Genomic DNA, 26,962 nt, shown 5'->3' with positions numbered 1-26,962 from the left:
AGAGGAGCATTACGTTTATGATAGCACTCTGTCTTTTTATGTTCTACTGAAAGTGTTCCTCAAGGGATAAACAGCTTTGTACCGAGGCAAAAACTATATTGATGGAACAGTGACAAGTCCAAGATGTAGCTAATGATCTTCTGCACACAAAGTAGCATCGCTGCCAAAACGCTGTTTGTTTGGAGAGAATAAGTGTAGAACAATGATCTCAGATGAGATGACCCCGACACAATATCTACCAATTAATGCTGCCTGTCTTTGTGGAGGCTTTAAACAAAGCTAGTGCATCCAGGTTGGTGTCCAGCAGGGTGAGGTCATGGCCTGGACACTCAGCACCCACACTCCCTGTGACCTCTGAACCCTGTGACCCTCTTGCCGTAACAGTCCAACAGCCATCAGGTTATTGATCAAGCACGTGCCAAAAAGACTGATTAAGAGGAAAAGAATAGAACAGAACTGATTAGAATAAACCAGACACCAGAAAGAACAGCATTTATTGATGCCATTTTCAGAACAATAATCCTGTTTTATTTCTCTTGACAGCAAATTTTCTGTGAGATGAATAAAGTGACAGAGAACAACAAATTACCCACAAATGAAATGGAGAGATGTGAGAAGAAAAGAAAAGAGAAGAGAAGAGAAGAGAAGAGAAGAGAAGATGAAATGAGGCGAAGAAGTGAAAAAAGGAAGAAAAAAGAGCAGAACAGAGGCAGGAAATTGGAACACAGAAGTCAGTTAAATATGTATCTGGATGTGTTCGGAGAGAAAAACGACGCAATATATTCACATACTGTAAATAAAATCTCGATGCAAATCCTCCCCGGCAACAATTTCCCGTCCCCCTCGCCCCTTCCACTCACTTTGGTTTTCTGCATGTAAAGTATTTTGACCGCAGCTCAATCTTCACACCACTCCGACTGGCTCTCATTGATTTCCATGGTGTTAGATGGAGTGGCACGGCCTGTGTGGGCCAATGAAAGGAAGGTGCACATGTGAAAGACTCTTTATGGCAAAGATTATCTCCCTGTGACACGCAGACAAGCCATGCAGCCCAGCTGGAGAGAAGCTCTGGCTATAGCCGCACCTGAATCCATATGCGCATTAAGTAAGATACAAACAAGTGTGCAATCAGAGAAATGCAAATCCGATTGTGTGAAAGCCAACAGCTATATGCAGGTGTGCAAATACCATCATACACTTGACAAACAGTGACACACACAACACACACCAGCTACTGAACTAACAGGTAATAGCTTGCCCCGTGCATTTCAGTAAGTGTGTTATTTTATCGCCTCTTTTCATCCTCTCCCTTCCCATTCTGCTCGGTGACAGGGGGGATATGTGCACCCTACTTTGTTGCCATGGATACCACAAACACCCCACATAGAAAATTCTACACAGAATAATAAGTGGCCAATTGTGTCTGTTTGCTCTCCAACAAACCTCAGGATTAGAGGCATTTTCTTGTCAGAGGCATAAACTATTTTTATGTTTGCAGGGAAAGAGAAGGAAGGGGAGGAAAGGAGAGGAAAAACAGGAAGGGAAAAAAGAGGCACAGATATGAAAAGAGCATACTAATGCTGCATGGTGACAGGTTTCTCCCTGCTCGATGAGATGAGAGAGACTGAGAACAGAAGAGGGGAGAAAAAAGAGGGGTAAAGAGATGCTCCTTAAAAAGAAACTCAGGTGCTCAGGGCACACTTAACAAATGAAGGAGAACATGACAGAGAGGCAGAGAAACGGGGGAGCCGATCATTTTAAGTCCAGTTAACTGGGAGCACTGACATTTGTAACAGCCGAGCAGGCGAGGTGAAAAGCGAGGTGGCGTTTAGTAGGGCAAACCGAAGCTAAATGTTTTGAAAAGCTCACTGGGTTTTTTTCTTTGTGTGTGTGTGTGTGTGTGTGTCTTTTATAGATTAATTGACAAACACTCATCTGATGCCTCCTCCTAATTTCTTCCTCCTGCTCCGAGCCTCAGAGAACATAACCCCAGTGTGCGATGATGTCATTATGATACCATCTGTTTGCTGCAACGGCAGACACAATGTACACACGCATCTACACACACACACATGCACGAGATAGCTGTGGATCAGATTACACATAAAGGGAAACAACCTATGACATTTGCACAGTGAACTGTGTATCAGCCATACACCTGTCAGATTCCTGCTGCAGGTTCAATGCAAGCTCATTGTAAAGAGTGAAGGTGATTGTTGACACACTACAGGCAGCTTTTTTTTTTATCTTAGATCCAAGTGGAGAATGAGTCCAGACTCCTGCTGTCTCTGTCTGTGCATCAGAGAACAGAACAGTTTCCTTTGCTGTCCTAAGACTCACACTATGTGCAGTAACTACAGTTGTATAACGCCACACCTGTCAAGGTCGCCAGTGGAGATGTTTGATGCGGGTGTCTGTCAATCCAATCCCCCATCTAGACAAGGACACTGACCCCCCACCTTCAGTTATTCTATTCTACTCTATTCAGTCCTACTATTCTGGCCACTTCAGCCACATCCAATATATCACAGAGGAAGCTTCAGAAACTACAGGCAGTGAGCTGAAATTGGTTGACAAGGCCTGAACACAGATTACGATACACAAGCATAAAGATGTGGTTTAAATACTGGTTAAAACCTTATTGTATTATACACACACACACACACACATATATATAGTCAGGTAAAAACAGTAATTCTGTATGGTATTTCAGTTCATATGATGTCATGTGGAGATGTTCTGGAAGAACAAGTCAAGCAAGACTATAACCTGTGTGAAGTGAAAAAACTCTGCTGACGAGGTCATCTGGAGTTTCAAGAAGTGAGCTGTTTTAAGATAGTGAATCATCTGAACTGTAAAACTCCAACAGATGATGTCACATGGAGGACTTTATCAGCTAGAAGCAGATATGTATTTCAATATAGGGAAGAGAATGAAAATTAAACATCTTTTAGGTACTGTACATGTTAGTGTTAGTGTTATATTTTATTATTTTATTCAATTAATTTTACAGTAACATTAAAGTCTGTGCAGCTACTTTTAACTACTTTATATATTGTAGGTAGCTGCACAACATTAAACCAATCTCTTTGTGTATTTTACTTTAATCTCCTTTTATTGTTTGTTTATAAATCTGTGTTACATGGAATAAACTGATATATTTTCTGTTTTTTCATCCCCACATCACTGGTACTAATAAATAAATAAATGTAGTGGTGTGAAAAGTACAATAAGTCCTTATTATTTGAGGAAATGCATTCATTACATTTTCCCACTGTTTATATACTAGAAACAAACTTACAAAAACCTTCATTTGTAAGCACTGATATATATTACATCATATTGTGTCAGCTTTGCTCAGCTGCTCTGTGTTTATGTGCTTCCTTGCACAGAGTTAGACGTCTGTATGGTAAATCTGAGGTTATACACCAGGTGCCTGCTAGAAGAGTTTAACATAAAGGCTGAAAATGGAAAGAAATCACTGACTGAGTCTGTCAAAAGGTAACAAAGTCTACCTGTCTAATTTGTTTAATCCATACAAAACATTAAGGGAGAATATTTCCCATTTTATGGGTTATGTACTTTTTATAACGTCCTTGAGTAGTTTAGACTGATTAAATTAGTCTGGCATCTAACTCACTCTGAAACAACTGGACAGTTCACTAGGAGATTCATTTAGGTATATCTTTGCTGTCTAAACACACATTTGTGCCTACAGAATCATAAATAAAGATCGGTGTGCAAATAATATATCTGACCTATGTGTGCAGGTCAAACTAATGTTTCTGATTTAAACAGAGTTCAATGTTACAAGCCCCAAGTGTGCTTTAACATATGTATTTCTGTTCCTACCCATGTCAGACTAACCACTTTGGTTTATGCATTAGATGTAGAGTAACAGCAGGTACAAGTAAAGCCACATGGGCAGAGTGGCGTGCAAAGCATGCATGAGCAGGCAGAACCGACATAGAAAATGAATTTGGAGGGGCGTAATGAGAGACGGCGCTGGGCTCCGGCCCGATTTCACAGTCACATCATTAGGGTGAGGCGGCCTCGGCCCCTAAATGAACACACGCACACATAAACACACACACTGCTCAGAACAGCGGCTCCAGGAAAGTCAAACAAGGTCAGTCGCCATAGCGCAATCTAATGAGAGGTGACAGGTGAGAAGAGACGCTCCAGACTTTACCCATTAAAGTTACATTTTTAGGGGGTGTTTGTGTGTTTCTCTGTGTGTGAGGGGACATCTTTCTGAATCACAACTAAATCTGCACATGGTAGATACTGTATGCACACACACGCACACTCATACACACACACTGACACTCACACACACACACACACAATACCCTCGCTGTGACCTTCATGTACTTCCTGGCAGGCAGGTGTTAAGGCTGTAGGGGCTGAGGTGAGTGGCCAACAGGAGATGGTGCTGTGTTATTTATCAGCATGTCCAGGCGTCTTAAATGACTCTGTTCACTGCAGGTGACTCAGCACACACACACACACACACACACACACACACACACACACACACACACACACACACACACACACACACACACACACACACACACACTTGCAGCTTTGGCTGTGTATCTACTTCGTTAAATTCAGTGATTCATTGAAGTATAAATGAGATTCCAAGTAATTTAGTCTTTTTTTAGGTTAAAGATTGTGTCACAGTGATCTTTGAAGTTATTAATACTAGTTCATCGTTTCTGTGTTCTTTCTTCTGTGGAACAGTGCATCATTGTCCGTGTTTGACTGAAAGCAACACAACAGCAGCACACTGACAACAGCAGCGCGCTTCTCCTCAGCAAATGTTTGCTTGGTGGCTTGTTCAACAAGCAAAGGCACAGGGCAGCACATGCATTTGTGATTTAGATAAGAAGGAAACTTTAAAGCTAATGTCATTTGTTCAGAGTCTGTGGCTCTTCTGCTGTGTAGCAAGCTGCTCTCTGTCTGCCTGTAATACATAGCTGAGATTACTGATTTATGCATATGTGCAATATGTGAAGTAATGTTGACTGACTGTGTGGAACAAGTTTCTTATCCATGTATACAGAACTAATGGCATTCAGACTGATTAATGTAGAGCTAAAGAGCACTATCTTAAACTGAAAAATGCTAATAAATTCATTTTATGACTTTTGTGATTTATAGAGCTATAACAGAAACACTTTAATTTCATTTGCTCGGTTCAACAAAAGAGGAACTCTAATGTGCACTGCCAGTGCAAATGTGCAGAGATTTGAAAAACCTCCTCAGTGAGCTACTATCATTTTCACTGAGTCAGGATCCATCTCAGAACGCCACATACAAGATTGTTGCTTTGTTCTCCATTTCAGTAAAGTTGCCTACAGACTGTGGCATTTCATCAATCTTATAGGTTTACTGCCAGCCACACTGTGCAACGTGACTCTATTAAACCTGGTTATCAACATCGACTTTCATGTGCTGTTTGTAGACTGTATGATGATAACTCCTTCTGAGTCATGGGCTACAACACAACCAAATACAGGAATAAAAGCGTGTGTGATTCATCAGAACCAGTATAATTCTAAACAATGAAGTTGATTGATCGTTGATCATCATTGTTTAGCAGATGCAGGTCACAGCAGCAGTCACATTGTCAAGACAGTCATCCTAAATTTCTGAAACTCTAAGAATATTCCAGGCTGTGTTTGGTTGGAAGACTGTGACAACAGGTGTGTTTGAACCTTGCTCCTTGTGCGACAGGGGACCACAGTTTGTGAGCCACAACCCAAAGACACCACCGTGCTTGGTGATCTTTCATCTGGAACATGTTGCATCACAGGTTATAGCTGTGTTCACTGTAGTTTAAAGGCACAGTACCCTGTCATCAACAGGGGGTAAATGTAGTTTAAAAATCCTAAATAAAGTTCAATATTCTTAATAAGAAAAGGAGTCACAGTGCATTTCTGACAGGCTACAACAAGAGCTCATTAAGGTATTCAAAAAATGCTATGAGCTGAGGGAAGAGATCACATTTTCTTTTACCTCCCAGCTGAACATATTTAAGAATCTCTGGGGTAAAATACTACAGTAATGTCACATTATCAGACGAAATAACCAGATCATTTTGAATGTTTATGCAAACAGTAGTTGTATCTGAATGATGCTCATCTGTCACTTGAGTCAGCTGAGCTCATGTGGTTATGACGGTGAGTTGTCTCACAATGCACAAGCAGGCGGCGTGACTTGGTCTCTGTCCAGATGGCTAACCTTAAAGACCGCACTTCACAGCTGTCCTCTCTGCCATAACTGTCTTGATGACTAGTAACACGGGACGCATCAGACATTTCTGGTGACAGCATCGAGGTTCAAGAAGGAGCAAGAACGCTTGATAATGGCCACAGTGACACCATTAAGGTGGTGTTTAGGGACGTCCCTCAGACATATATCTGAAGATGAAAGAGATGAGTGAAAATCCACATCATCGTTTCATCCTAGCAGCCAATTGTCTGCTTCCTTCGTGGTCACTGACAGTGTGCTGGTTACAGCAGCATCACTGTTTTCCCAAACAAGACACTGACTAACACTTGTGATTGTCACCCTCTCCTTTACTCATATCTTACTCACTTCAGCTGTTTCTCTTCACCGATAAAGCATCATCCCAGAATAGACTTAGTGATGCATGTTCTTAGGTCTCTCAAGTGTTTTTGTTATGTGACATTCTCACTTTCAAAACTGGAAATAAAGTGTCCTAGAATAATGATTCAACATGTGATGTCCTTGAGGCTCGGTCGGCTATGTGAGCTAAAATCCTGCACAAAATCATTTTTCCCTGCCCCTTCTCTTTTACAGGAAGCCTGGTAAAGCAGATATGCCATAAAAATAATCTTTAAAAAATAATGGGAAATCGTACGGAGGATTTTTAAAAGCAAGAGCGAGGCAATAATATAACTCATTTTTTACCAGAGGTGCCCTGAGTGACTTTCTTAGCCTGTTAGTCACTGTTGTAACATCATGTTCCCTTACTAAATTAAATTAAATCAATCACAACATGATCATCAGTTGCCTTAGTGTTTTCAGCCATCCACTTTTCTATTTCCAACTGAGCCCCAAACTATATTAATAACTTATTAAATCGGATAATTACATTATGGGCATGCGTGCATTTATATATGTGAGCACATCATCTTCTCTCCGATGGATTTGCCCTGCAAATCAAGTTAATCACAGCATTGAAAGCAATAACGAGTGTGGCATGCTACTCAACAAACTAACAAACCCATTAGCTAGTCTGCCTGTCTCCAAATCCAAAACCTTTCATTCATTAGACAGTAATTCAGAGCAGAAAATGAGATTTAGATCCTTGATGCTACAGAAAAACACATCCCCACCCCCCAAAAAAATGAAAACACTGCAATGGTCGAGTCAAGATTGAAAAACAAATTTCTAATTTTGTCCATGAAGTGAAATAGGAGTTGATAATTAGTCTGGGATGAGAGGGAGATGTTACAGACACAGAAAACAGAATCAACCCATTCCTCTAGCCGACCAATTTAATGCAGGCGCCGCGGCCTGTAGTGTTGTTCAGTACTGTATGTGCTTATGTAATTCCAGGAAGCATGGGTGTGAAAAATGGTGTCATGAATCCATTTTGCAGGTTTCTATATTTTGCTTTGGGGATTTAGGACACTGCTCCAGTGTAGTACATCATGATGATCCAATTCATACCAGTTCCTCCAGGTACAAGTGAGAAAGGAAGCGAGCTTAAAGCCACAAGGTGTCTCTATAAATCTGTCTTTCAATATGTTGTTTATGTTTGGAAGAGTGTTTTCACAATGTGACATGCGCTCCAGTAGCTTTCCTCCTGTCCAATGATGCTTTACATCTACACAGAAATCAAAAGCAGCCATCTCATCACAACGCTCCATCACAGCAACATCTCCTCCATCTCCCACTCCGTCAATCCTTCTCTCCATCAACATCACCTCTCTTTATCTCCATCAGTCTGTATCTCTGCAGGTAAAACCTTTCAAGCCTTTCTGACGTCTAGCTGTCCGTGTGCTACATTTCTATATCATCCACAGCTCTGCTCTGCAGGCCGGCCTGTGGAAGAACGTGGGGCAAGTTGAGTGCCGTTTGGGAGGAGAGGGGTGAAAGACAAAGTGGAGTAATGTGGTGGTGGTGGTGGTGGTGGGTTAGAAGAGGTTTTCAATCCCCCGACCTATCTGAGGGTCATTTCACCTAACAGTCATGGCTGCAGGTTATGGTAATTTTTCAATTAATCCAAATCAAATGCGGTTCACATTATAGAAGATGTAGCTGAGCACAGTGGATTTTAAAAGGGAATTGAATTCAAGATATAAATAACAGTAATGGTAATAATCATCAGCACTAATGTCAGAGTAATGATATCACCCGCAATCAAATTATCTCCAGTTTTTTTGATGGAAAGCTGGGATGTAATTTTAATATGTTCAACCACTATTACATGGTCTGCACACTTTTGAATTTGGTTTTTAGCATCTATATAACTAAACAGAACAGCTGCTGGACCCTTTCGTCTCTATGGAAGCCAAGAGATGTCATAACGAGCAACTGAAAACATAATACTTTTATTTTTGAAATCTAAATATGCACACTAAACCTATATATTCTCTAGCAATGCAATAGCCTACAACATATCTGCCATAAATTCTATTATAAAACATCTGAATTCTGTTATATATGTATATCCACGAAGGGGGCAGAGCTTTTCTGAATGTAGTCCAGTACACCACCACCACTAACTATGACCTTGGTGCTAAAATATATGATTTAATTAACACCTCTATGAAAGTGTCAACACACACTGAACATGACAGGCATCAAAAAACAGGTGTTAATGGTAATAAGTGGACAAATGGTTTATTTAATTTAAAATGAACGTTGCATCAAAAAAAGAATTTTACACACTGTATATTCAGACCCCACTTAAAAGTGACATAATATCTGTCACATGAGCAAAAAAAAGTAAAGGTCAGAAGACTAAATGGAAACCTCGTCCATTCCATTTTTCTTAATTTATTAATTATATAATAAATAGTATTTCCTTTTCAATAACATTATTTTAAAAAACCTTGAAATAACATAGAAATGTAGGTGGTGTGCTATTCAAAGTAAAACATTTTAACCCTTTAAATTCAGCCATCTTTAACTTTTTGTTTAGAGTTCACAGTTTCGCTTATGAAAATAAAATTTAAATTATCACGGCCTTTCTACGCTTTTGTATAGCTTTTTCTTTCACCAACAAGGTCTTCAGAGGAAGCTCCATCTTTATTGTACATTTACACTCTGCCATCACTCTGACATTCTGCTTGACATTCAGGTAGCATAGCAACATGACAACATGCCCGTACAGCGTGGTGTGAGAATATAGATGCTTTTTGAAAAGGTTGACAAGAGAGAGAGAGCGAGGAGGAGGAGCAGGGGTGAAGAGTAGAGCGAAGCCCTCCACAGATTTACTTCTTCTCCTTTTCAACCCCCCTCTAGAATCCCATTTGAAATTTAAAGCACCTTTTTTGTGTGTCTGAAAATACCTTTACACACACTGACATAAATACTGCCCAAAGGGAGAAGGCTTCAGTTCCCCCTGCCAACTTGTATGATTCAACCGGGATGAGCAACATGCATGCGTGTACACACAGCCTATAACAACACTTATAAATTCACACTACATATATATATATATATATATATACATATATATATATATATATATATATATATATATATACATAAATGCATAAATCAATTTTAGCTTTTATACCTACTGTAGCGTATGTATGAATACGTTTAAAACTCCACACTATGCACACAGTAAGAAATGTAAATAATAATTTCTGTTGTAAAATGTAGTGAAGCAAGAGATAAAAACAGTGCACACATACAACATTAAACACTGGTCAGAGGGGTAATTTAAATTCATTTTTACCACAGGATTCAATTCATAATTCATGAAGATTAAGGATGACTTTCATATGAGGCGGTTCCCCATTCGATTGGCCCCTCTCCCCTCTAGAAATGCTATAGCCCAAACAGCTTCTTCTTTCTCAGTGATTAGAAGGAGACCAGATCCTGTCCCTCCTGACCAAATCAATACATCTCCCGATTTGATCCTGGCTGTTAGCCTCAAGTTGCTCAAAGGAAAATCTCCACCTTCAGTACTACGCACCCCCTGTATTTATTTGTGAGGGTTGGCAAGCAGGTCCCCCTCCTCCAACTACAATTGCTGCATCATTACTATTTCATTGTCCTGAGATAAAATCTATTTTACATAAAGTATTCATTATAACGTTTGTATCACTGTGTATTACTAAAGCCAGGTCACAGGGCTGCAATGCCAGTAACAGAAAATAAAAAATACACATGCTCACATAGACGCACACACACACACATGCTGTTGTTGTCAGCTTACCAAAAAACTACATGTTGAAACTTCAAGGATCAAATTAATTAATTCTCAATAATCTAAGTCAGAAACCCAGCTGCTGAATGTGCCGAGCTGTGTTTAGAAGTTGTTCACTACTTGTTGCATGTAATTTTACTCAGTGGTGGAATTATGCTTTATTTTATATAAAGCTACATTATGCAACTTAACACAAGTTTAGCATTAGACTCAATAAGAATCAATTCACTCTGCCGTTTCTCTACCTGCTGTCTTATGCTCTTCTACCATCTGCTACACTCTGCCTTTCAGGTATTAGCTCTGATTTCACAGAAGGCTTCAAAAGCACCTCTACACATAAGATCCTGTATGTTCCAGTGTTGGGAAGTAGTGAAAAAAGGAGCGCTAATGTGAGCCATTCTTTCACAAAAGGAGCTTTCTGAGAATCTACAATCAATAATTGTTAATTTATGTAAAGCTGTAAAGGGTTATAAAGTGATGTCAAAGAATTCACCAGTCTACAGTTAGGAATATATCTAGAAATGGAGACACTTTGGGACTGCAGCTACTCTGCTACTGGCGTAAAAAAGTCACTGCATATCATCATGAAAACATTATCTCAATGGTAAAGTATGGTGGAGGAAACATCATGATTTGGGCCTGTTAAATTCAAAAGGTTCACATAGTTTTTCTTGCCACTGTAAATATGACTCATTACAGACTAAACTACCCTCTAGTAAAGTACTTATAATAAGCTTCTGTTACAATAATACATTTCTTTATACTGACATTACCTTTTTTATGGCAGAGACAGGTTTGTTAATTTAATAAATTAATCAGTAGCATACTGTATTATATAAATGTGCATGACATTGTTTGCAGCACAAATGAAGTCACGAGTCCCAGTAGGTTCCAAGGTAAATCTGAGGGATTACCAGATGATGAAAGGCAAACAGTTAAAGTTATTACAGTATGTAAAAGAAAATAAATGATATTCCTGTTGCACCAAACAATATGATTGTTCCTGCCTTTTTATAAATGTTTGTTCTTTCATGTAAAATACTGGATACTTTCATCTCTTCGGGCAACTAACATCCTTCAGATGAAGCAATCTGAGGAGGAAACATTACTCTTTGGATGATCTACTCACAGGTAATTTCCAAATCAAGGCCATGAGACCAAGGGTTATAACTAGATATTCTTTTGTTTAAAAGCAAAAAGCATGGGAACCACTGGGTTAAGCAGTTGACAATTACTGTAATACACTTAACAGCATGATGTCTATTTCAACATTATGCTGTAGCTGAACATTTTGTGACACATTTGCCTATAAACTAATGTCTATTTTCTTCTGTACGTATGCTGTCATATGATGGCTTTATAGCAACAGCAATCTTGTCATAAGAGCAGATGACATACAATTTGACTGGTGTTGCAACTAATGATTATTTCCACTATGGATTCATCTGTGAATTATTTTTGTGATGACTATATTTATTTTTTGACTATAACATTTCAGTGTGTTGTCTTGTTCTCCAAGCCAAAAATATTCAGTTTAATCTTACAAAGAAATTACTAAAACTATTTTCCAGTTACTAAAATATGCTTCACCACAGACTGAGTCAATTAATTGACTAAGCATTGCTGCTTTGCATTTGGCAATCTATATTCAAAGGACATATTATCCTTTCATTTCCTTCTTTACAAGTCTGATTAGACCTACATATTGACTGTAAGCCCATTACTGGCTTTCCTGCAAAACTTAAAGATGAAAAAAAGAAAAAGCTAAAATGCCACAAAAAGTGCCTCATCTTCCCAGAAAGGAACAGCAGGCCATTCCAGACTTTATCACTGACTCCATGATGCAATTAGCCATCATGGTGGTGCAGCTGTGGTTCTACTGATTGTATTAGAGAATCAGTGATGTCTTTCTGGACAAAACCCCAGAGATTGAGTGAGGGACGCTCACACAGCCCTAAAACACAATAAAGACAAGTGGCAAAGCCCACAACTCTCTCTGGATCTGCCCTTGTTAGGGCAAGCCCTGAAAAATGAGAAGCAAAGTTTTTTGTTGTTGTGGGTACTTTTTTTTTTTGTCTTGCTCTGGTTTTATGACCCAGGGGTCGTTATCTCCCGAACACAGAGAGGATCCAAGAGTCAACTTCAAACAATGCGCATATGCACGCACGGCTGCACATGCAAAACTTCCAGAAGGACACAAGGGATAGCTGTGAGGAAGCCCCCCAGGGGTGAAGTGACTTTTGTTGTGGACAGCAACATATCATACCCCCCGAAACATGCAAGCAGATTGAGGATCACTCTCATCCTCTTCACCCACCCCTGGGGGACACAGAAAGAGAGAGAGAGACAGGCAGGGGAGATAAGCGCTGACACCACTGCCTTTATCCCCCACCTCCACCACCTCTCTCCTCTTCATTCAATTCAACACCCACCTACCCCTCCCTGTATGCATGCACTATGTAGTGAGCCTTTGCCAAGTAGTGTCTCTGTGTGTGTGTGTGTGTGCTATCTGATCAATCAGTGGCAGACACACACACACACACAGAGGTGAAAACCATTATGGCCCTGAAAGCCACTCCATCCAGGGACAACAGACCCCCCTCAGAGAAGCCATGGCTAAAGTTTACAACAATAGGGTTAGAGTAATTAGAAAGGCACTTCCCTTCTGGAAGAAATACTGGCAAGAAAAGGAGGAGGGAGGGGGTTGAGCAGGGAGTATAGGATGAAGAGGGGTCAGGTGAATGCAGAGAGAGAGAGAGAGAGTGGCTATAGATTTGAGCTATATGATAGTTGGAGAAGATGAAATTGAGGCAAAGAAAAAGAAAAATATAGAAAGAGAGAGATAGAAGAGGCCCCTGGAGTCCAGCTATAACCCTACCTATTCAATGCAGAGGTTGTAAAGATGGAGGAACAATCAAGATGGAGATACAATGAAAAGATGGCTGGAGGGCAGGGAAAGATCACTTCGCGGTCATGACATGTGAGAGGAAAGGTTTACTGCTACAGAGCAGTTTCGCATTAGAATAATAGGTCTGTGAGAGCTGTTGAGGCTCAACAATGGGCCTCATCTGTCAATATTCCCTTACATGTGAAGCCTTAAAAGATGGTGCAAAAACAAATGGGCCAATGTGAAAATTTCACCTGAAATTGCACATGCTTAATTGCAAATATGCTTTGGGTTCCACTGACGATAAGCAAAAAATGATTCTTTGACTGAAATTTATTTAAATGCACCCCCAGCCCGACTTGTTTTCTTCCTAATGTGACCAGTAGCCCAAGATCAGATCTAATTACAGAAGTCAATCCTGGTGCTATCAGCAGGAAGAGGCTCAGATTAGGACTGAGCCATATGGCCTGTTGGGGCAAGTGTAGCTTACAGATAGCACACACACACACACACACACACACATACATACATACAGCAACTTTGGCTTACCACATGAGGAGTCTTGAGTTAACTCATGCCGTCAGTCCAATATGTTCATAGGATGATGCCATGAGAACGCAGTTTAAATTCACATACTTTTAAATTAGTGTTTATGTTCACATGAAGTGGTCAAGGATGCTCTAAGCCTAAAAGTTGCTTTTATGGCTTATGCTAGAGGAAACTGAAGACATCTTTCTCATATCTGAGTCATCTGAATCACAGGGGGAGTCCCCTGGCACTCAGAGGTTAGGGTTACATAAGATTTAAAATCTGTTACTGATGCACCCAGTGGGAGAACTGAAAAGCACTCTTCTTCTATCACATCATTACTTTTCAACTTATAGCTCCTGCTTGTGCTCCTGTTTGTCAGTCAAGCACTGTCCTTTTGGATAAATATCCCGTCGAGTCCAAATAACTTTGCCACCATAACTCTAAAAGACAGATGAAGCCAGCAGGTATGAGCATTTACCTGTGTCTGTCAGCAATCAGCACATCAGGTTTTATGACTACAAGTCGTCAAGGCCTTTAATGTAATTTTAGACAGCCTTGAAAGTGTCTTGGAGTGTGTTTTTTCCCTGCAGGTTCAAGCTGCTGTTGATTGTGTTTACACCTGCACTTGTACATAATAAGAGTCTGCTCATTTGAAACCACAACCCAACTGATAAATCATCTCCTTTGGCAAAAAGATATGGCAAGGCAGAAATGTTTTGCAGGAAAAGTTAGTGGCATAAATAATGAGTAAACCCTGGCTATGCCTGTTCAGCCCTGCAGTTGCAACGAGGCTAATTAGTCCTTAAGGGAGAAAAACACATTTTGAGAAGAGAAATGAATGATCCTGCACTAATACAATGCAGTGATAACAAAAGAGAATAAACCTAGACTGAAATGATCAAAACAACAATAGACTGATGCAACAGTAGATAAAGCACTTCAGAGGGGAAAACAAAAGAATCCAGTTATTTACAGTAAATGGCAGTCCTCTTTGTTTGCTGATGTGCGTTACTGAGAAGCACCATTTACAGCAAAGATAAAACAGATGCAAAGAGAAACAGATGCAGAGAGACAAGACAGGGGATCCAAATCAATAATGGAAGAGAGGTCACTGACTCCAACGTACACACAGAGTCCCATTAATAATGTCTGTTAAGCCTGGAAGAGAAATACTAAATCATGGTGTTGACTATTTGTGACAGCAACTCATGATTCTTCAAACACAAGCAGCCACATTTGGGAAAGCTGTCAGACAAAAACACCCTTACTTCTGTTCACATTAGAGGTGTAAATTACGAATCACATCAGTGATCCAATCTTTTCGTTCAGTGCAGATCAAAGACTCACAGATACAGACTATGTCGTTTTTTACTACACTTTTATCCTATAAGCAATTATTGCATAATTCAAGTACACTTCATTTTGCACACCAGTAAGTGAATGCATGATGATTTAATGGAGTTTCCTGTGTAGAATTGAATGAATCACCATTCAAATGCACACAAGAGTAAGTGAAGCTCAACTGAAAGATTCATAGTCACCAAAGCTTTATGTTCTACCTTTGTCACTGCTCATTTGAAACAGCACATCTGCTGTCATTAACCTGATCATCACACTTTGAATACTTTGATCATACTACATGAAATAAGATTTTATTTGCAGCACATAACAGCTTGGTAATGATCGCTGGTTAATGGATAGACACTGATCATCGTTATTATTATTATGTTTCCCACATATAGTATCAGCGAAAAAACAAAAAACAAAACAATCAGGGATCATCTCTTTAATTATCAATAGTTAATCTGACCACAGTTTGGTGTGTAGGTAGGCTGTGACTGATGTTGCACAGATTAACATGTTAACTACTGATACACAAAAGTATGAAAAAACTTTTTAGAACCAATAAGATCGTCAAAATGCTTATTCTTCTTATTGGGGCTGCAACACATAGACTCTGTTTTCTAAGCCTTTCTGATATACTATGTGATAATGGGATTCATTGCTTCCCCTCCCCTTTCCCTTTTTTTCTCATATCCGTCCTCCCGTCCTGCATGTCATCCATTTGAAAAGGAAGGCACTGCATTTAAATTACGCAGGCAGTTTACTGTAAGAGTCCACCAGGGAAATCGAAGAAGAGACAGAAAGAGAAACGTAGAGGGGAGGGGGGGTGTAAAACAGAGTTATGGGAAATATCAGAGGATGGAAGGGAAAGTACATAGAAAGATGGGGAAGATAGAGATGGGGGCTGACGGGAATACGTGGAGTAGGCGGCAGAGGGAGAGAGTGAATGATTGAGCGAGCAAGCGAATGAGAGAAGTGGAGAATGGGAGTGGATGTGAGGGAGGGGGCATCAGAGTGAGAGAGTGAGTGAGTGAGTGAGTGAGTGAGTGAGTGAGTGAGTGAGTAATAGCAGATAAAGGACAGGAGGTCAAGGAGGGAATTAAAATTTGAATTAAAAGGTGAGAGAGGGAGAGAAAAGGGGGAGGGGGTTATAAACTATCCTCTGTCCTTGATCTGTGTTTTGTTGGAAATGGAGAATCCATTTGGCCGCGCTCTCACTCGCGGTTTCTCTCTTCTTCTCTTTCTGTCCATTCTCTCTTTCTTTCATGTTGTTTTTGTTGTCCACACTGACCGCCATCCTCTCCACTGATGGATGACAAACAAGCCCAGGCAATCCCAGAATGCTCTTTGTCATCCCTACAGCGGAGGACTGGTGCGTTTAGCTATTTAAATGTAAATAGAGACTCACCCCCCTACACCATCCTGCTCACACACTTCCCATCAGCCCTCTCTCCTGCAGTGTGTTCACTTTATTTCAGAGGTGTACTTACTGTACATGTGTATGTGTCTGAGGGGGGAGAGTATTAAGGGGTTCCCTCTGACTGCAGTCACACATCATACAGCAATGAATGATGATACAACCCACACTTATTACAGTGTAACATGTTTATTATTATGCTCAGAGCTGCTTCAGAAAGTATGTGCACCTTTTGCACACACGTTCTGCAGCACTTCAGTGCTACTATTGTGAATGTAAATTAAAATCTTTACTTACAGAAAAGTCAGAGCTTTTATTCTGTACTTTGCAGTAGAAGTTCACAAAAGTCCAAAATGAGGGACCCAACCTAAAGCAGCTACATGCATCAATTAAGCTGATATAAAAAGAACGAACATAAACAAAGAGAAAACACCTGAACAGGAATGATGGACTATTAATAAATAAGTGGCCACAGTAAAAAGGAGCAGTTAAACATAGAAATAATTCAGCAAGAAAGAACGTAAAGTCATGAAAATGGATTCCTTTAAGATTAAAGTTCTTAGACATCCAATAGTCAACTGAATAGAACTAGGCAAAAACCAATTAACCAATAACTAAACAATGTAATGTCTGCATATTTAGAAGATTAATTTCATAATGAAAACATAAACAGACAAATCTTCACAAACTTTTTCGCCCTTGGTGAATTTAAAGTAGCACCTGATCACAGCTGTTTCTCAACTGTAACTCCACTAGTTAGAAAACAACCACAATCATTTCATTTTAGTTTTATCTTTTGTCATGAACATTCTTCACTGGACACGTTGTCCCTGAAACTGTGTCAAGTTGCATTAACTACAGCACTGGCACATGGTAAAACCTGGTACTAATATGTAAATACTAGGCTGGACTGGCATATCAGTGTGTATAAGTACAGCGTCTTGACATGATATCAGTCTCTGACAGCATTATCTTACTCCGTTGTAGCCAAATAAAAAATGTCTTCATATTTTTAATATGCTACAAGTGCTTAATTGTTTATAAATGCTTCACTTAACTCCATGACGAAGCCACCCACTGATCTACAGTGACTTGTGAATGGTTTGTACATGTGTATATGAATAATTCATATATTCTTAGTAACACATTTGCACATATGTTCATATATTATTAAATATGCTAAATCTGTACTGTGCAATTAGTCATTCATTATCTATACTAGTTTTGAGTGTTTCGTAGGAGTGGTTATAGCTGTTAAGAAATGCATTTATAAACATTTAAATCTGCTTAAAACTAAGTGCTGATATCACTAATAAACATGGGTGGTTAAAGTACAGTTCTACCCAGAAAGTGAAGAGAAAATAGAACTGGTACAGCTCTCGTGTCCAACACTGGCAGAGATTTAAGAAAAAGAGAAATGAGGAAGGGAGAAAGCAGCTTTCATGGAAATGATAAATGATTCACACACAGGTGTTCATTTCTCCTCAGTCCAGTCTTGTCCTCATCAAAGAAACACTCTCAAGACCTAGCTGCAGCAGTTAAGTGTGTGTGCAGGTTTAAGTGTGTGTGCATTTTCCCCTTAACATCTTCTGCACTGCAGTTACCTGTTGCTCTTTTTGTACTCTGACAGCGATGAGCAGTTGAATGTAATGTGGCAAGAGGAGGCCTACTACTGAAAGAATGATTAAATACACTTTATTTACAGGTTGTTCACCTAGTTTAAAGGGACCAGCCTGTTAAGACTGCTGTTGTTGTAGTCTGTAGTGTCTAACCAACAGGTAAAAAACAAAAATACTATAATCTTTACAATCACATAAAACTGATCAATATCGTTGTGGATGGATTTTTTATTATTTGCACTACAGCTGAATGAGAAACAGGTAAAAGGAATACAGAGAAGGAGAAATAATTTGCAATTTGCAATTGACATATTGGGAAATTTATTTATTTGTTTTCTTGCCTGGAGTTAGAAGATGAACCAGCTTATAGCTGTGAAATATAAAGCTGCAGTTAGCTTAGCTTAGCATACAGACTCTAAACAGTTTCTGTATTTTTATCCATGACTGTTCCACAATATAAACTGCATGTTTATTATTTTTTATTTTACCATAATGATGATGAGTGTGTATCATTACTTATTTTAAGACTAACTAAAATCTCTTTTCAAGCAGGTTGTTTTTGATCTTCAGTGTAACCAAACTGTGATGGTTCCATAATGGTAACTACCTGTTCATGATTGTTTTCATGAAGACAACTCTATTTCAAGAGATGCTCCAATGGCTCATATCTGAAAGTGGGGACAAATTACCTACTGTATGTGGTCGTTTAGGTTGCAGAACTTGTTGCAATCTTCTAAATTATAGAGCAATTTAGTACATTTCCCAAAATGTCAAATTATTCTTGCTGAAAAAATGAACACATGCAAATACAAAAACAAGTAGGCTAGAGGTTTTTCTTCTTTTTCTACTCCTTCCTTGCCTCCATCTCTTCATTCCTTCAAACCAGCACTGGGGCACAAACAGGCCATTATACGAGACAGGCAGACATGATTTCTCTCTATGTGTCTCTCTCCCTCGCCCCCATACAAACACACAGCATACAGCCCCGCCGCTTCCTCTGCCTGTGAATGAAAGAGGAAGTGCAGAGGAGACTGAAGTGTAAAGAGTCCTCTGTCTCCTCCGTCTCTCTCAGACAGGAGTGACACCACAGCCGACAACAACAACAACAACAACGACAGTGACAAGCGGCGCTGCCGAATTATTCATGAGGGCTGAAGAACGCAACCGCAAAGAGCTTAGTGTCTACAAAACTCACTCACTCAGCAGCCTGTGTGTTTTCAAAGGCGTCCCGTTCATGAGTTACAACCCACAAACTTACACCCTCCATGAAGAGATTTCCCTCTCAATGGCGCCCACCTGGTCTGAGAAAGGAAGGCGCCAAACTAAAGATTCAAGTATCAAAGTGCCTATTCTCTAACTTGGTTGAAAAGTTTGCAGTTTGTCACAAGTGGCGCTCTGTTGCAAAACAAGACAACTTTGTGTGACACCTGAGCTCAGACAAAGCGGCGGCTAAAACACTGTGTACTGGTGGGAGATACGTTTCACATCCATAATGAGGAGATAAACAAACTTTGTCTCAAGTCGCTTCTGACTCAGAGAGACTTTGAGAAAGTTTGAAAACAATACTTTTCCCCAGAAACAGCATTTCATACAGACAAGACGGTGCTTCTACAAACATCCCCTATTATCCCTCATCTTTAAAAGACAACTGTGAATCCCTCATCATAAAAGTGAATTTAAATTACTTGTTATTGCTCTCATTATGCTTCAGCGGTTAATTTGTTTGCTGAAGAAAGCTGGCTGGGCCTTAAAAAGCTACAGGCCTCCGTGGAGTCAGTAGGGCAAGCTCTTTATTGCTTGCACATTAGGAAAATAAGTTTTTAGTTCAGAGCGAGTTCATGTTAAGAAAGCTAATATGATAACCCCAAACTCCCTCCACTATCTAATGAAGGTAAGAAAATAATCTTAAGTATTAAAGTAAGTAACTAGAAACTACTGATTCATTCACTGCCTGGTTCTTGGTATCTTGAATTTTGACTAGTTAAAAGAAAACGTTCACACGTTTTTAAATCCCCTTTATTGCTTGCTTCGACTTTCAGACAAGGTTTACGTCTATCGTGTCAGCGACTTTAGTCCCATTCAGAGAATTAAAAGTATGTCTGCCTTCTGCTTTTTTTGTCTAACAGATCATAATTTAAGTCAGTGGTCCAGTTAAGTAAGCGGCCTGTCTCTAACAAACTTGGTTGGTCAACTGATGTATTTCAACAGATAATGGCTGGACTAACATTAGATTTGGCACCAATATTCTAATGGCACCAGGGACTTTTTCTCTGGAAAGTCAAAGTTTAGCATGTGAAGTATAATAACATAAACTGACTCTTCCTTTAGCAGCAACATGGGTTTTACATTTGTGGTTTCAGAGTTATGAGTACTAATTATTTTGTCCACACTCCTCCCTTCAGGAGGAACTATAACTTAGGAGATTATCTGTCCCTTAATTCAAGCACCACTGTTTGTCCAACACTAATTTATGACTCATACAAATTCTACTACTACTAAAAAAGGAATGAGATTTTCATAGACTCAGCTGCACTTTGTGCTTAGTACAAATTAATGTATGCAAAGATTTGCATACTAACAAACTAAAATAGGAATGTTCTGGATAAAGGTCATTTTCAACAATAAGAAAACTCTGAATTGCACTGTACCATAGAATTTGTGGACAATACAAAAGCAAATCATGATGATTTCCTTAATGCAAGATGTGTCCAAACTTTTATTATGTATTATGTACTATTATGTACAGTTACTCAGTTACAGTTACCTCCTGCCTGAACACCCTCATTCAGGTCTAGGATCCCTCTCTGCAAAACTCTTTGGCTGTTCAACAACAACGGAACAAGCTACCTAACTCTGCACACTCAGCAGCCTTATTCCCAATATTTTAAAAAACACTAACTGACTTATCTATTCTGCCTTGTTCCTCACTTGTTAAATGTAAATGTAAAGCAGATGACTGTGTTTAGATCACTGCAGCCAACCAGCCCTGCCACTTTCTAATATCATCTTAATCACAACCTCTTTCAAAAGCAGAGTTATAATACTTCAAAAGGGCAGCACTGATGACTGCAGTCCCCCTGGACAAGGTGGGGGCACCAAGGTTCAGGGGCTGTGTATCTCTGAATCAAGACCCTGCCACGATGCACCATGCTGGGGGCAAGACTACCCTGAAGCTCCCCGGAGGCCCCAGAGGGTTGGATCTGATGAATGTGGGTCACAGGGAGCTCCCTCTCTATGGGTGTGTGTGTGTGTGTGTGTGTGTTTGAGACACTCAGACAGCCTTTGGGGTTATAATGAGAAATGGACCTATTTCTCAAAGCAGGCAGTGGAGCATAAAGAGGACACATACAAATACATGAAACATGAACAAACCACACATGTGAATGAAACATGCAGTCACATAAACACACACACGTGTAATAGTGTATGAGGTTCACATTCATACAAATAAAGAGACAAAAAAAAAGGAAAGTCTGAATTTTCAAATATCAAGATGATTTACACTTTGGGAGAAGGAATCGTTCCACTTCACAGATCACAAAGCAAACACAAAAACACACAGCAGATCCACGGAGCGTATTGTGTAACTCCAACAGTATCCTGCTGAGCTGCTTGCAGCGCACTTCCACCATGTTTGCCGTATCTACCATCCTGCCTCGCAGATCCCCGTAACTGAGCCATGAATACTGCATGGCTTTCCTGAAAGCACAAGGCCCTGTGGAACTAGCAGGCAAAGTGTACGGGTTCCTCTGCAGGTCACTGTGCCACACTGCCTCCGCTCTATATTTACTCTACGTGAACCTGACTGTGAGTGTGCATGTGTGTGGGAGGGGTTGTGTGGGCCGGGATGAGAGAGAGACGGTGAAAGTGTGTTTACGTTTGTATGCAGTGAGGTTATGTTTGTGTGTTTGAGTGTGTGCGGGCTCATATTTATATGCTTAAGAGAGAATGTGTGTGTGTATGGGGGTGGAGGCACGTATACGAGTGTTTGTGTGTTTGTACATAAAGGTGAAAGTGTAGCTATGTATGCACTTACACGCGTGTTTATGGTTGTTTTCTAAAACACTTGTGTCTGTCTGTGGTGCAGGAAAAATGATGCTCTTTTTCTGGTAATGTCACATGTTTGCCTGCATGGCCCGGTGCTCAGACTGCATGGAGAATGTATTCAGTGTACCAGAAGAATCATGATGTCTCACACTGGGCAGGGGTGGGGGAAGGGGTGTGTGTGTGGGTACATGTGAGATAGACAAAGATGACCAGACACTAGCTACAGACAATATGTGCGCCACATTTCTCATTTCCTTGTTGTTAAATGTGGGGAGGGGGGGAGCTGCAGCTCTTTCAGTGCTAATAGCAGGGAATGCAGACAATAGTGAAGGTGATTCAATAAACAACCCAGATGCTTCATTTTGAAACTGAAAACACACACATCTATTCATGTACACACACACACACACACACAATATAGGTGCACAATGAAACCTCCTTTGCAGAACTTGACATATGGCGCACACAATTTCCCTCTCAATTTCAGATCCAACTCCCACAGACGTCCTCACACGCCGGCAAATTGCCACACCTCCCCCTCCCCCCTCCTCCCTCTGCTCCTCTCTCCTCATCTCCCCATCTCTTCATCCCTACCTTCCAATTCACTCTTCTTTCTGAAAGTCATCTGCTCGCTAAGCAGTAAGCAACATCACAGGCCGCTCGCAGAAATGAGAGTATACAAATGATTTGTGGCACAGGCGTCCCACTGGCGCCAGCCTAGATGGCTATGAGGAGGAGGAGGGGGGTCTAGGGTGGGGGGATAATGTCACTTTCACCTTGTGTTTCTCTAGCAGGCCCATGATGATCATTTTTCCCCATTTTCATCGCAAATGTGTTTCGGGCAAGGGCTAGAGAGGGAAGGGGGAGAGCAAGAGAGCATGAGAAGAGAGAGAAGTCTCTTATGCCTTACAGAGAGGAAGAGGAGAGACAGGGTGAGAGGGGGGTAAACAAGAGAGAAAGGGGAGGAGGGTACATATTAAGGGGGATGGAGCAAAGAGGAGAGAGGTGGGGGGGCGCATCTGCACAGTGACCTTTTTCTGATCCAATCTCACTGATGAATCCTAATGAAGGATTTAATAAAATCACAGTTTACAATCTGTCTCTGCATCAAAGCGTGCAATCCAATTCAAAACACAGGCCCATCTACATTTCCAATATTGTTGCAAACCCATCAACCCCACCAAGCCCTTCCCAGAAAAATAAGTGAGCACATGTTTGTGTATGTGTGTGAGAAACGGAGAGAGAAAAATTGGCCAGGCTGGAGAGTGAGCGGCTGGCACATTTGTTCCAGCTGTAGCCTAATGTCAGAACTCGTCATATTCATTTGGCCTTCTAATGAGGCTAAAGTCAACAAGGTGCAGCATACATGAGTGGAATTGCTGCTGTGGCTCACTGCTAAATGAACAGAGAGAAGTAGACGAGAGAGTATAAGGACATGATACAGAGGGAGAGCAGAACAGGGGAAATCATTTCAAACTTAATAATGTACAGGCCTGCCATAAGTTCACACAAACGCACTCTTCAAACACAGCAGCACACGATTGCACTGACATTTCACTGAAATCAAAAGGGCACACCTGTTACACTGTCAGTAAGATTGGAGTCTGCAGAGTAAACAAGACAGATGGGCAGATCAATGCAACAGTTTGAATGTCTGTAAGTTGATGCAGTAAAGATAAGAAGGCCAAGGGGTGTACAGAGAATCTGTGAAAAACTGTGGATGGAGTAAATACTCTGCAACAGTGACATCTACTGGTAAGAAGTTACAGTAACAATACGCTATCATGGCTTTTAATCGGGACTACTGTGAAGGGCCAAATTAACAATTTAAAAATATTTTAGCTCATGGAAAATAGATCTGAATACAAAATGATAAAATTCTTCAGAAGTAAAGGTCGAACTGCTTCAGGTAACACAGGCTCCTCAGAAAAAACAATTACTGGGAGGAAAGTGCAGTAATTGGAAAAGAATTGGAAAGTTAATACAGTTGTAGCAGCACACGTGCTTAAAATTCCCATTATTATCACATATTTCAACTCTATTAGTGCAAGAAGTTGGTCATAAGCAAAACAGTCGCTGTTACATGTATGTGTGGAGAAACAAAACCTGCCTCAGGCCTTTTAACCCGTCAGTGATGAAATTACCAAGCTTGCAATGATTCACTGTTATGATAGCCTATTGATTCCATAGTCTAATCGCTTTTCCATTCATTCCACAGGAAGAGTGTAAGCTTAGCTGCAGAACAATGCCCTCTCAGCAGGGTGGATACATGGAGGTTGGTTCTCTGGTTGCAGAATAACTTGCTGCATGATCCTCCTGCCACAGTTGGAGCCTCCCTGCTACATCTGCACAGCGTGTTAATGAATAGTATAACTCCATCTGTACTGTATCCACATAAATGCGATCAAAGCCACAATACCAATATCATGGACCACTGGTTTCTCCGAGGAATAGGTGCATTGACTGGATATGAGATCCAATGTCTGACTGCTGCCTGCTTCTCAGCTGCTATAATTTCATTCTGATTACACTTCAGATTACAGATTACTCTCAGCACACAGTAACAAGACTGTTTGTGCCAGAAGCACAATCTACATGAAATGCACTGGGAGTACGTATGGTTTAATACGGATGTTTAGGTGTGGGGTGTGGTGAATATTTGCTAATCCTGTGTGTGCATGTGTGTATGTGTCTCTCCAGAAGGCCTGACTTGATCAGAGTGTGGAGCGACAGCTGTGCTACAAATCAGAGCCCATTTACTGGTGACAGAGTCATTAAAGCCTGCTCATCTCATAAAACACAATGCACACGGTCAAATACCATTCACTCCATTCATGCCCATAACTCAGTCTACTGGGCACACACATGGTCACACAGTAACACACACTGCTGCGTGCACATACACACTCACAGATGCAAATACAAATACACAGTCTCTCGCAAAGCTAAACCGAGTGTGTCGATTGGAATGAGCATAAGGGTTGGTTTTCTATAAGTGTGTGTGTGTCAGAGTGAGGTGATAATGACACAGAGGTAAGGATGGATTATTGCTAAAAGCACAGAAGCAGTAAATGCCTTCATCACACTTTGTCTAAGAGGTTGTTTTACAATAAGTGCACACGACAGTCTATCGTCGTGTTAGTTTATTTGTGCTCAACTCTCACAGCACCATGTATTGACTAAACAGTTCAGTGCATGGATAAAATACATATGCCTAATCACATGCGTTTTCCTTTCATACACATTCATCTGCTACATTTCTTCACCTGCCACTGCAACAACTTCTCTCCTCTGTATCCTATATCCATTTCTTTTGTTCTTTCCTCACAAACACTGACGGTACCACCCAGTGTTGAAGGAGAGCGTGGGTCAGCCTTCCCCTTCACAGATTTATATGTACGCCACATTAGAAAGTGCTATCTGAGGATTAATGTGCCATAAGCAGGCACTGGAGTGTTAAATGTCTCTAACCTCAATCTGATCTGGGGTCAGCTGCTACACAACCAGAAGGAGCTCGCCACAACACCTGGGCTGAGTCAGTGCAGCAGCGTGAAATGGAGAGAAATAAGTGTGACAAATGCATGTTTCATGATCCACAAATAAAGCATTTTTAGAAAGATTAATCAAGTTTTCACAAATATATCATCCTAAACACCCAACTACACATACAAATCCATACAGCCCATCTTATGATAAATATGGCTGTACTTCAAGTTTCCAGCTGAACACTGCAAACTCAGAAGCAGGAAACTTGGTATCAGAACTGTCAGAACTCAAATTGTCATCATAGGCAAAGAGAGGGCAGTGCACGGCATTCTGCAATGCTTGCAGAAACTGGATCAGTTGTATTTAAAGAACGACAGGGCAGACAAAAACTGGCCGACAAGCACGTTCATCACAGATACAGAATTGTATTGTTCTGTATCCATTTATGGGTCAGGTGTGTGAGGTTAAATGACACAAACACCTCTCTATACAAAGCAGTACAATGATTTACTCCCTAATGACAATTAAATCAACACCTTGGTTTCAACAAAAACAATGATACGATTTATCATAGGGTTGTTGTAACAGACTGCATTAGTGTTAGTTTTAGCTGTATCTAATAAACTATGAACTGAGTATAAATCCAGAATCTATATACTATTAAATTACTGCTGCGCTCTCAGAAAAATATTCTCTCCCAGAATTGTTTAATTAAAAATCCTGCTGTATGTAGATAATATGATTTATTAAGCTTCCTGCTTAATTATCATTTACACAACAAATTCACATACATTTCATACATCTATGCCAAATGTTGTAGTGATTTTTTGCCCAGCTTTGTTCATGCATGTGTGTCAATGTGACTCTTCCTTGTTATTGTTATTATTACTGTGTATAGTTACGTTGAGAACCACTAGAGTCAAGAGTCAAATTCCATGTATCCTCAAAAACACACACATACAGAGATCAGGTATCTGTTTTACCTTTCTCAGAGAATTCGCAATCCTTCATGGTCTGGTCCCAGTCAGAGCCCGTTAGCACAGATAGTGATGACCCGCTGACTTTGAAATGAAGAATTCGGCTATACATCACCATGTGCCTGTAGAGGAAACTCAAACTAATTAGAGCTTCTTTTCATGTCTACCACCATGGGGCCATTTTATTTATAAATTAAATTACATTTCACTTTATTTTTTTGCACTTTA

General features: G+C 40.3%; 1 protein-coding gene across 7 annotated transcripts in view; it reads right to left on the bottom strand.

Moving 5' to 3' along the window:
* Positions 1–26,962, bottom strand: part of myt1b (myelin transcription factor 1b) — an 87,533-nt gene that overhangs the window by 59,277 nt on the left and 1,294 nt on the right. For all 7 annotated transcript variants that reach the window (XM_026367791.1, XM_026367795.1, XM_026367794.1 and 4 more), the window contains exon 2: positions 26,741–26,856. In XM_026367791.1, the coding sequence (XP_026223576.1) occupies positions 26,741–26,856 (116 nt within the window). The remainder of the gene's footprint in view (positions 1–26,740; positions 26,857–26,962) is intronic.

This window comes from Anabas testudineus, chromosome 7 (assembly GCF_900324465.2).
Source record: "Anabas testudineus chromosome 7, fAnaTes1.2, whole genome shotgun sequence".
NCBI classification, from domain to species: Eukaryota; Metazoa; Chordata; class Actinopteri; order Anabantiformes; family Anabantidae; genus Anabas; species Anabas testudineus.
Note: the sequence above shows the minus strand (reverse complement) of the source record. Positions and strands in the feature narration are given on the sequence as shown.